Below are 12,045 nucleotides of genomic sequence, written 5' to 3'. Positions count from 1 at the left end.
TATTATAATCATAACAATTCCAGCTAAGATCCATAGAAAAAATCTTTCTGGATTTTTCATAGCCACAACTTTGTCCAAGATTTGCTTTTTCTTTATATTACAAAAATGTTCAAAAAATCATCATTTATTACCCATTTTCATTACAACCCTACCACAGTTACATAAAACACACTTAGTTATGTTAAATACTGTAATATTTATAAACAAAAGCAGATTATGTAAATTAAGAGCATCCCCCAAACTATGCCTTCAAAAAACGAGCTCAAAATCAGAGCACAACAATAACTACAACATGGAATAGATTGCCGACAATTGACAGAAGAGACAGCGGGGGAAAGAGACCAAAAAGAAAGGGGCAGATGAAGAGGAAGGGAGACTGAGAAACTACTGTGCCTGCCCCAATTGTCGAGTCAGTTGTCCCATGGGTCTGATCATGTTAAACGCGTTCTAATAAATTGAATTGTACATTTGACTTCCACAAACAGACACAGATACACACACACACACAAATACATTCCCATCTATGTAGGCTACTCACTGTGATGATCTGTGGCTGCTGTTTTGGTCGTTTATTGTCGTTTATGATAATGGAGGTCAAAGTAGTCAAACGAAATGTTTCATAAATATCGTAATCAATTGACGCCAAACGGGACAATTCAATTTGAATTTCGAATTGGAATTTGATTCGCAGTTAAAGACAGTCTTTTAAAAAGAGCTGGGAATTGAGATACATCTTTTTTAGTCAAGCGAATCTTAAGTAAAATAAACATTTCTTTAACTTACTAAAGTTTTTTCAAGCTACAGCAAAAAAAATTCTAAAAACTATTCCTTTAAAATTTTATTCTTAGTAATCTTTATAATCCAAACTATAAATGGATTGGAATAGAAAATTCTGGTGTTGTAAATCCAAATCGAACTGAAATCATTCTCAAAAAAATAATCGTCAAAAAAAAATCTAGTGATCGATATTTCTATAAATTTCTAAATGACTAGAAAATTCTAAACTAAATAGATTGTGAAAACTGTTTGAACTTTATCTTAATGCTAATGGGATAAATCTAATAAATTACAATTTATTTAAAAAATAGTTAAACAACAGGATTTCAACAGGATTTAGTGATAGATGGATATTTTAACATAACATAATTAACCTTATGTTTATTGCTGGACATAATGTCAAATAATTTAACGAAGCAAAATCTTAGTCATTATTCCCAGCTCTGCTCTGAAAGCATTATTTGGGCTTGGTCAGCTTCTGTTACGTGGTTAGCCCCAAAAGCGAAATTTAAGACTCAACTTCTGGCCAGACTATAGATTAAATTACTTGACTGCATTTTCCACACGAGTGCGTGTCCTTTGACTTGAATTCGAATTTGAAGGCTCGTCAGGCTGTTGACCGAGCAACCGGATGAAAGTGGTCAACTCAACGGATATGTTTACCACAAATTCCACTCAAAAATTCCTTCACATAGGAGTACTCGAAAAAAAAGAGAGAGACAAGGAATAAGCAGTTGATCATCCATCAGCTGACGAAGCCCTAGAATCGCCATATTCGAGTATTGGCCATATTCGAATATCCTCGCTATTGTCTTCCATTTTCGGGAGAGTTGCGTAGATTATAATTATTCACATTTCGGACAGGTCTTTGTTTGACTTTATTTAGACTCAAATTAAATGGCACGCTTATTATTCATACAGCCAACAAGCGAGTGATCTCACAACTACAATATACCCTACAAAAAAAAAAGTTTGGAATGTCAGTCCAAAATTCAATATTCCTATGATCATCGATTGAAATTTAATTGCTGATCAGATTTAAATTCTTCAAATAAAAGTGATCTTATTTAAGTGATCTTATGACTACAACATACCCTATAATTGTTAGTCAGTGAGATATTTCGTTAGTCACATAATTAATATTCTTTCGATCATCAAATACCACTTTATTGCCAATTAATTTCATATTGTTCTCTTAAAAGTGATCTTATGTGACTACAACATACCCTACAGCTGTCAGTCAGCAAGTCAGATCGTTAGTCACATAATCAATATTCTTACGATCAACGACTGCAATTTAATTGCTGATCAGTTTCATATTTATGGCATGTCTTCTTTCCAATCCTTCTCACCCATTTTTTAAACGAACTGCAGGGTGTTAAAAGTGCATAAAACACAATAGCATAATACATAATAATTGCGTATTGTTTCGGGCAGCCAAATTTAGAACCGATCGACGTGTTGTGCATATCAAAATGGCATCAAGATCAGCGTCAAGCTGTCGCCGCATGTGAAGCCTGTCAAACTGGCTTGGCATACGATGGACACACGATCGATCCCACTGAGCCAACTGATCGACAGTTGTAAATAGGTATATCTATGAAAAATATATGCAATAATCTTTAGAACAACTGAAAGATAGGCTTAGCCAGGTAAGAGTAGATAATGCAGATCAATATCTACTAATAATTAATATGATCCTCAGATGATCAATAATCACAGTTCACTCTGAACTGATCAACAAGAGTATATACATGAAGATCTACATATAACTGATGATTCTATGAATGTTAAAGTGATCTACAGCTAAAATCAGTCTTTATTTTTAAGTAGATTCTTTTTTTTAAATTCTTAAATATTATTTTAGTACTTACCTCAACTAAACTGGATAGAAATGTAACTTTGCGATTCTTTTTAAGTCGCATGTTGCTGCTGCTGCTATTGTTGTTGCTGTTTAAAATAGAGTTGTTGGGATTGTAGCTGTTTTTGAATAGATGTTGTCCCGCGTTAAAGTTGAACAATTCGTTTATTTGAACTGCCCGATCGAGGAATGAGTGTGTTGCAGTTGCAGTTGCTGTTGCCGTTGTTGTTGCAATTGCTGCGACTGTTGGCAGCGCAGGAGGCAGCATAAATTTGGTGGAAGACAATTCTGTCTTACAAATCGCCAATTCCATATTGTGCAATCATCTAGCAAAAAGAAAAGAAAGACATACAATTAACCATAAGTAAAAAGCAAGCAGCTTATAAAATATAATTTACAAAATAATTTATTTTAACTAAATAAAAATAAATTTTGAAAAAAAAATATGATTAATTTTTAATTAAGAAAACATATTTTATGTTTTTATCATAAGAAAGAAAGATTTAAGTAATTTTATTGTTTTAGAGAGTGAAAAAATGTATATGGTATAATAAAAAACTGCACATTAAAATAAAAACTGAATTGTTGTTTCAATATTTTATAATTAAGATTAAAAATTCAAATTCAAAATGTATCTATGTATAGAAAAAAACACATTAATTGATACTTTAAAGAACAATCCATTTAAAATAGCATTTGTGGGTATTTTTGTTCATTTATTTATATAATTTTTACTGCGTTACACTTTATTAAACTCTTAACTTTTATTTGATATTGTTGACAAAGAGTGCAAAGTGGCATATTAAACATTTAAAGGAACTGGTTCTCTGTGACATTTAAGAGGCGCTTCGATTTCCAATGCAGCCCATGATTATTGGCCTATTACTTAGCGTACTTTATGGACCTGGTTCACACCTTCAACTATGGCCGCTGTTAGCACCTTTATGCCCAATTTGAGAGAGGGATACCTTGTTGACTTAACAAATTATGACACTTTTGTGCGACTCTCTGTCTTTTCTTTTTTCCTATACTTAAAGTATGTACACAGTACACAGTAACAACAACGATCGGTGCGTTTTAAAGTTGCTCGCGCCACGAGACAACAACAATAAAAACAACAACAACAACAACAACATCGAGAAAAAAACATCAAAGTGTCCGCAACTCAACGGCGACAGGGCGACAGGGCGACAAGGCCACAACAAAAGGAGCCGCCTCAGTTTGCATATAAAAGACGCTCTTGTTTATACAGCATCCATCATATAAGACTTGTTGTTTCTCAGGTCTAAGGGGTTTGATTTTCCCGCGCCCAAATATAATTCTAATGGATTCATATTAGCCAGGGACTTTTTCAATATTTGCCCAAGCCAAAGTTGAAGTTCTCTTCTTAAAATTGCTTTGATGTTTATAATTCTTAAGGAAAAAAACCAACACTATCCGTATATCTATTTTTAATAAGTTCAAGTAACTCTTTTTTTATGTTTTTATATGCTTTAATTATCAGAACAGCTTCCGGTAGAGTAAGTTTTGCTATCAGTATGCATAGCAGCCGAATTAATTGATAAGCTGTGTGTGGAAAGCTGAGTATTGAAATCTAATAGAAAAAACCCCAAAATAACAAACAAAAGTGTAACCCATTTATCAACGGAAGTAACGATTTGACCAGAAAAAGATATCTAAATGAAGTAGAACTAGTAGAAAACTCTACATACAAGCAGGCTCGACTGCGAAAGACCCTGTACTTATTTTGTTAAAAACCAAATTATGGGAAAAATAAAATCCCACAAAAAAACCTCTACACGAGGTAAAAGTCTAGTGACGAAAGCAATTTCTAGCCCTAAAATATCTGATATCCAATTTTGTGACGAACAAAATTCAGTTTAATCCAAAAATGTTAAATAAAAATATAAATTAATAAAAAAAAAAGCGAAAATTGGCAAAATAAAATTTTTGAATGACTCGCTTCTTGTTTTGAATTGTTTCTAGAATAACTTGCAAGCTTATCATCCGATTGTTTTGAAATTTTCAGAACCAACTCGTACAACAGTATATTTAATATGTGGAAAAAGTAAAGACTCTAGCTTGAAAATTGATCATGTAACTCGTTTTTTCAATTTGTGGGTGCATGATAAATTTCTTAAAAAATTGTATATGCTTAGTATGCCACTACCAACATCTATACAAAGTTTGGTGCTTCTAGCTCTTGTTGTATCTGAGAACTAGATGTTTATAATTTAAAACACTCTATAATATTTTAAAGCACAGGGTCTAAGAAACGAAAAAAGTACCCAAACCCGCACTATTTTATACACTGATATGTAGTATATATATATTTTATGGAACTCAGTAGCTGTAGCTTTGATGATACTATAAATAATACAGCTTGTAGATAAATGCAAGAAATTACGCACTTTAAATGATGTTTACATGAAAAATGTTGGAAATAAATCTCAGCTCTGCATGTAAGCTGAGAACTGAGTATATATAGAAGTTATATACATGTGCATATGTAGCTCGATGTGTAGCTAAGTTATGCATTGAGCCGGCAGAGGGTTCTGAATCTGTTTAAGGTTCTTCAGATTGTGGCTAATAAGATACGCTATGCAAATACTGTGACGTTGAAACGTTGTGTGTGTGTGTGTGTTTGTGTTTGTGTGACATACAGTTATCTACGCACGTTATCTCTGATCTGCATATGCACACATAGATATCTTGTACACATATATGTACCTAATATTTGAATACTAAAGTTGTATGTTTTAAATGCGAGAATTCGAATTTTTTCGCTGATCTAACTGCATAAATTTCGTGTGTACGCTTGTGAAATCAATTTTGATTTGATTTGCTGATTTTATGGCCGTTACTTCCACTAAAGATCTGGCCAACTTGTACACACACAGATACACACACACACACATACAGAGGGAAACATCAAGTGTGATTGAGTGCAGTAAAAACGAATTTAAGTTAATCAACATTTAAATGGATAATAAAATCTCAGTGTGCACTCGACAACAGCAGCAACAAACACAACTACAACAACAACAACAACAACAAGTTTCGGTGCAATCAATTCAATACAACAACATTCACATCGTATATATGCATATAATTGATTTGACAGCGCAATAGTGCATATAGTGTGAACTCATATAGACTCATGAATACATATATATATATATTTATTTCTATATATACACTCACATATATATATATATACTCATTCAAAGCAAGCACACTTAGTACACTTCTAACACGAAAATAATTTATTGACGCATAAAAGTGGCCAAAAAAAACAAAAAAAAAATAATAAGCAAACGAATAATGAATACGAATATTCGTACTTGATTCAGATTGATTTGACGTGGGTCTCCGGTCGAGCACTTGTAATTGTAACTAAATAAAATACGATTAAATAATCATTGTATTATTGTTGTATCTGAGCAGAGACTTCTCAACTTTACAAGTTGGTCAAGTGGCTAAAACGTTGATAACGTGATCTTATCTGATTGTGGATCAAGTGCTACAATCTGTTAGCATAAGTAGTCACAATCAAAATCAGTCAATTAAGGGGAATTACAAATGCTTTAAAGTTTTCAATAATTAGCTCATATTGTTCTTTTTATCTATCGTCTTGAATTTATATGTTTATTTTTGTCTCATTCAGATAAGAATTTCAAATAGATCCATATCAAAATAAATATTCATAAATGCTTTTTTTAATTTATGTCAATTGATTCGAAAATCTTTAGTTATAAGCTCTTTACTTTTGGCTTCAAATGTTAATTTGACAATATTAATTTAATAAAGATTATATATGTCTTAAGATCATAGAGCATTTATGTTCTTTTTATATAGACATAAATATTACTGATCTTGTAAGGTCATAGATCATTTTTGTTCTATTTATAAGCCTTTCTTTGTCTTAAATATTTTTCTTTATTTTATATAAGCCTTTCTTCGTCTTAAATATTTTTCTTTACTTTTTATTAATTATTTTTAAAAATTATTTTTAAAATATAAATTTGTATATCTTATTAAAACGTAAAAAAAATGGTAAAAATTGTTTTTTTAGCCTATTAAAACTGATTGGCAATTATTATCATAAACTTTATACTTTTTGATAGAAAAATTATGAACAGCTCATAAAAAGAAAATAATATAAAAGGTTTGTATTTATAACTCTTTTATCTTTTTTCATAAACCTTTATCTGTAATTTCTTTACTTTAAGATAAGAATTTAAAGTAGATCCATATAAGAGTAAAGCATAAAATATTTCTAAAAATATTTCTGATAATTTATATGGATTTATTTGGTTAATTGATATAATAAACTCTCCCCTTTTCATAAAAATACCGAAATAAATCCAGTCAAAAATGGTGCACTAATAAAATAAAAATATTTAATAATATTATTCACGATACAATGATATGTCTGATTCAATGAAGTGTCTATGGTTTTGCAACTCTTTAAATTCGACAATAACCAATTGGAAGCCCATAATGCTGGTAAGCATGACGAAAGCCACAATTTGGTATCTAAGACAAGAAAAAAAGAGCACAAGACAATATTATCTCACAGAAGATAAGGCAAAAGAGTCAAAAAAGCAGTGCAACATTCTACGAAACCAAATTGAAAATCAGAGCATATGTTTTCCCTAGAACAGAGCGAGTAATGTGCATGGAGCAGTTTTTGGTTTTGAAGGCGTCACAGATACAAATACATACATACAGATACACACAGACACTCTCAGAAGAAAGGAAAGCAAGATTGAGGAAAAAATGGTCCAGCCAACGAACAGCAGATGCTCAAGGAACAGATTGTAAACGAATATGATATTTCGATATGGTGCACACTCCTTACCCAGACTTGAGTCCATATTGTGAGCGATTCTCAGACCGATCCTCAGACTCATCTTCAGACCCAGACGACGACAAAGTAGCATGCAACAATAGGGGTGCAATTTCTGTGTGTGTGTGTGTGTGTGTACGTAACGGTATGATGATGTTGCTGTTGCTTTTCTTCATATTCTTTTTTCATTTTAGGGAAAGGGATCTTCACTGATCTTCAGTTGTGTCCGTCTGTGCACATGTGTTAACTGTCTGTCTCGGGGGTACTTCTTCTCTTTCTCTCTCTCTCTTTCTTTCTTTCTCTTTTACTCTTGACTGCTTCCCTATCTGCTGTATGCATCTGTGTGATTATGGTATCGATCTTGAGCTCAGCATGTCTGCGGCAGGTTGTTATCCGTTGCAAGCAAGGACCAAGATCATTAAACGTTGCATGGGGCAACGAACCAGCTTGAAAACTCAGTGAACTGTATGTGAACTGATCGTAAGTATATGTACTTATTTTTAGAATCTTTCAAGTGTCTTGAGCACTGTGACAAAATAATATTAATAAATATAATATTTCTTCTTAAATCTGAAAACGATCTCGGTTGCTTTTAGATGATTAATTTTCTTTTTCTCTATTATGAAAATGAATTCTACAAAACTATTGAAATACTACTTTTTTCTTTAAATATTTTCGATTGCTCTGTCTTAGAATATTATTCTCAGCATATACGATTTTTATTCCAATAAATAATTTTTTATTATGTCCTTACTTACTCACTGAGCATTGCACAGGCCAAACCGTTAGACGTGCGAACTTGAAATTTTGACACAACATAACTAAGTTAATTTTTTTTTTGCTATGTTGTCTTTTCCTCCTTAATATAATTTATTTAAGTATTGATCAAGCAAGATATAGAAACAAAATGAAATTTCTAAAATTTAAATATTTATAAAACATTCTAAAGATTTGTGAAACATAATTTCTGTTAAATTTTTAATATTATATGTTTTGATGGACGCTTGGAGCTCTTTTAATCATATTCTATCAGTTTGATCACTGAGTTTATGTTTAAGCTTTATCCTTTAGGTTCATTCGATTCACAAAAAAAAAACATATCCAAACAATTGATCTCTATTAAACGCTGATCATGAATGGTTTTTAATTGTCTTAAGCGTTCATTGATCCACATTCTGGCCACATTAAGAGCTCCCACAGTAGCGGTTTCAAAGGTGATCCCACAGTGATATCAAAATAAAATAAAATACAATAAAAAAGTCAATAAAAACCACAAGGGCATTAACAAAAAAAAGAAAAAACATTCCCCCATTAACGAAATGAGAATCGTTGTCCATAAAAGTGGTAAAAGGAAAAAGAGGGGAAAAGAAATGCAATCAAAAGGTAACACCGGAAACTGTAACAGTAGTAATTTCAATCATGTTCAAGGCTTTGGGAAGGGGCCTCAAATCTTCAATGTCCAATGTCCGTTGATCAATGCTTCAAGCCAAAGGCAACAAGTTAAAAGATCGCCAACAATCCTAGTCTCAACCAAATTGCTGTGATAGTTAAGATTGTGCGGTAGCAAACTTGGCCCAAACCAGTTTTGCTTTTTCCTAGATTCATTCAAGAAAACAGGCAACACACACGCACACACACACACACACACATATAGATGGCTAGATCGAAAGGGTTTGAGGTTGAATAAAAATACTTCAACTACTGTTTTCAACACTTCACTCACCGGTGGGGCAATAAAATAGAGGCGTGTCGCGCCCCTCAAAGTTGAAGTTTTGTATCTTTCCTTTTGTTTTCTTGATTCTTTTTAGTATTTTTTATTTTTTGTTTTCTTTTGAAGCGTCGTTATGCTCTTTTTTATTAGGGTATCCAAATTAATTACAACTTCAAATTAGGCACATTATCTTGATCGGGAACAAAGCAAGAAAGCAGGAGCTGTATTCCTTTCCCTCTCACACACTTTAGCTCTCTTCTTCCTTTACTCTCTCTGCCCTTTTTAATTTTCAGACAGTTTTGTGGTAGCAGCTTATAGTTTGTATCTGTATCTTTATTTGTATCTGTATCTGTAACCCTCTGTTTATATCTCGTGGATCAGCAGGCAGGTTGATTATGACCGGCTAAAGAGAGAGAGAAACAGAGAGAGAGAGAGAGAGCGAGAGATTACGTACGTGCCTGAAACAAAGCGCACGAAAGGAAACGCTGAGAACGGATCGGAATCGGGATCGGTATCGGGGATTGCAGATTGAAGATCGGCTCGAGGCTTTAGTTCGGCTTATAAGACGCGACGTCAACGCAGGCAGAGATCGAACGACCCACACACACACACACACACAGGCAGACAGACACGCACACACACACACACACAGATAAATACACGCACGCACAGACGATCTTTCAGCGATTTTGTGGTTTGTTATTTTTTTTTTTGTAGACAGATTTTTTTTTGTATCTTCGTATCTTTCTGCTTCCCAAAAAGGTTTAACGTTTTAGCCTTTTTTTTTTTTTGTTAGCTATTTTTGGCTCTTTCAATATTTGCACTCACTTGAAACAGAAACCGATTTCATTCAATTTCAATTGCACTCATTTCAATAATACAACAATCACAACGATTTTGCAATTTGTTGTTTTGTTTTTTTACTTTATGTTGCTATTTTTTGATTCTTGGCAACGAACGGCGACGACGCACTCGCGATCGTGTTTTCTTGCTAATTAAATTATTTATGTGCGTTTGTTATTTGTTTTTTTGTTGCTTTGCGTATAGTTAAGAAGGTATTCAAATATTCAAAGCACACACACAACCGTTAGGCAATAGCAAAGTGAGCAAGACACCGCGTCCAAACGCAAAGAGAGTCGACAACAAACTGAAGCAGGCAGAGCGCAGCGTCGCAGTCGCAGTCGCAGTCACCGACGCCGACGCGTTTCATGTGTGTGAGGGAATTGAGCGAGCGGAGCAAGTGCCTGAAGCCAAAGGCAGAGGCAGAGGCAGAGAACGGCGACAGCAACAGAGACCCAGGCAGAAGCCGAAGCCGAAGCAGAACAAGAAGAAGGAGCGGCAAACGTGGAGCTGAGAGAGAGTGTATGGCAACTGATAACGCTAAAATACACAAAAAAAAAAGCGAGAGTAATTTTTGCACATAAAGCAACACAAAACAGAATGAAATTAAAATAGAATATGTATATACGTATGTATGTAATTATACTAAACATACTTTTGCATTCATACGTATTTATGTGTGTGTGTATGTAAATGTATGCAAATAAATTTTGTCAAATGTACGCATTAACGATCGAAAGAGTGCGCTGCGCGTGGGAGCCACAAGAGAGAGCATTTTTGCGCAAAGAGCAGCGACACATGCATACACACACACACACACAAGCAAATCCATATGCAGTCGGAGCGCAAAGAAAATCAGAATAACCTAAACGACAAAAACAAAGTGTTGCTGCGAGCAAAGCAAAAACAACGATAAAAAAAACACTGCGTGGTCAGAACGCTACATGTGTGCCTGTCTACATATGTGTACTTCCATACATACATTTGCTGTGTCTGTGTGTGTAGCAATCATTTTTAGCAAGCATCGCACAGTGACACACAGCAGCAAATTAATAGTCGAATGAACAGTGGTTCATATGAAGCACTGTCAGAAAGGCTGCAAACAGGTTTACATACAGGCAAAGGCACATATCCATACACTCAGAGGAAAAACCACAAAGAGTAAAAATTAATACAAACGTATTTGAACTTTGCATGCTAAATTTAAAAAAAAATAATATTAAAATTAATTATAATACACTTTTATTTAACTAAGAACATACTTAAATACTTTTATTTTCAGTTGTAATTATTTTTTAAATTACTTTTTATTTAATGCAAAATTTATACTTTATTTTAAATAAATAAAGTAAAACCAAATAAATAATAATAATAAAAATAATAATAAATATTTTTTTAATATTATTAAAATTGCACAACATGTTTCTCTGAGTGTATGCATGTGATTATATTCTGGCAACGCTTTTCGCATAAATTACATACATATGTATGTGTGTATGTATGAGTTGTGTAGAGGGCAGGGCAATAAGATTGAGCGACTCCTGCTCCCTGTTCGCTGTTCAGTTTTCAGTGTTCTCTCTTCACTGTTCACTATTCACTGTTCCAGTGGCAGCCTTGCATAACGAACACGTGTAACAAATATGGTTGACTGGCAGCAGCGGCAAAAAAAGATTGTCAACTTGGGAAAGGGAAACAATTAAATTTGTACACAGCGTAAGCGACAAGTGCACGGCGCAGCTGCAGCAGGACTAACTCAACGAAAGAGAGCCGCAGTGCAGAGAGAGAGAGACGAGTGTGCGAGAGGCGCTTTAACTAAAGAGAGCGCTTGCGCGCAGCTCTGCTTGTATGTGCATGGGAATGTAAATTCGTGTATGTATGTGAGTTTATGCCGACTGCATTTTTACTACGAGTGTAGGTGAGCCGGATTTTATGAATGAATTTTGTTGTGTGCGTGTGTAATTTGAAGTGAAGCAGAAAATGTGTATGTATGTATGTGCAATGCAA

General features: G+C 33.7%; 1 protein-coding gene across 2 annotated transcripts in view; it reads right to left on the bottom strand.

The window, feature by feature from the left end:
* The window catches only part of LOC117792768 (ETS-like protein pointed), a 57,444-nt gene extending 47,099 nt beyond the window's left edge, over nucleotides 1–10,345 (bottom strand). For both annotated transcript variants that reach the window (XM_034633020.1, XM_034633021.1), the window contains exons 1-2: nucleotides 9,214–10,345; nucleotides 2,652–2,964 (exon numbers count right to left, since the gene is read on the bottom strand). In XM_034633020.1, coding sequence (XP_034488911.1) covers nucleotides 2,652–2,951 — 300 coding nt within the window. In that variant the 5' untranslated portion in view covers nucleotides 2,952–2,964; nucleotides 9,214–10,345. The remainder of the gene's footprint in view (nucleotides 1–2,651; nucleotides 2,965–9,213) is intronic.
* Nucleotides 10,346–12,045: the final 1,700 nt, after the last annotated feature.

The sequence above is a fragment of the Drosophila innubila genome (genome assembly GCF_004354385.1).
Source record: "Drosophila innubila isolate TH190305 chromosome 3R unlocalized genomic scaffold, UK_Dinn_1.0 2_E_3R, whole genome shotgun sequence".
In the NCBI taxonomy this organism is placed as follows: domain Eukaryota; kingdom Metazoa; phylum Arthropoda; class Insecta; order Diptera; family Drosophilidae; genus Drosophila; species Drosophila innubila.
This window is presented reverse-complemented; position numbering and strand designations above follow the sequence as displayed.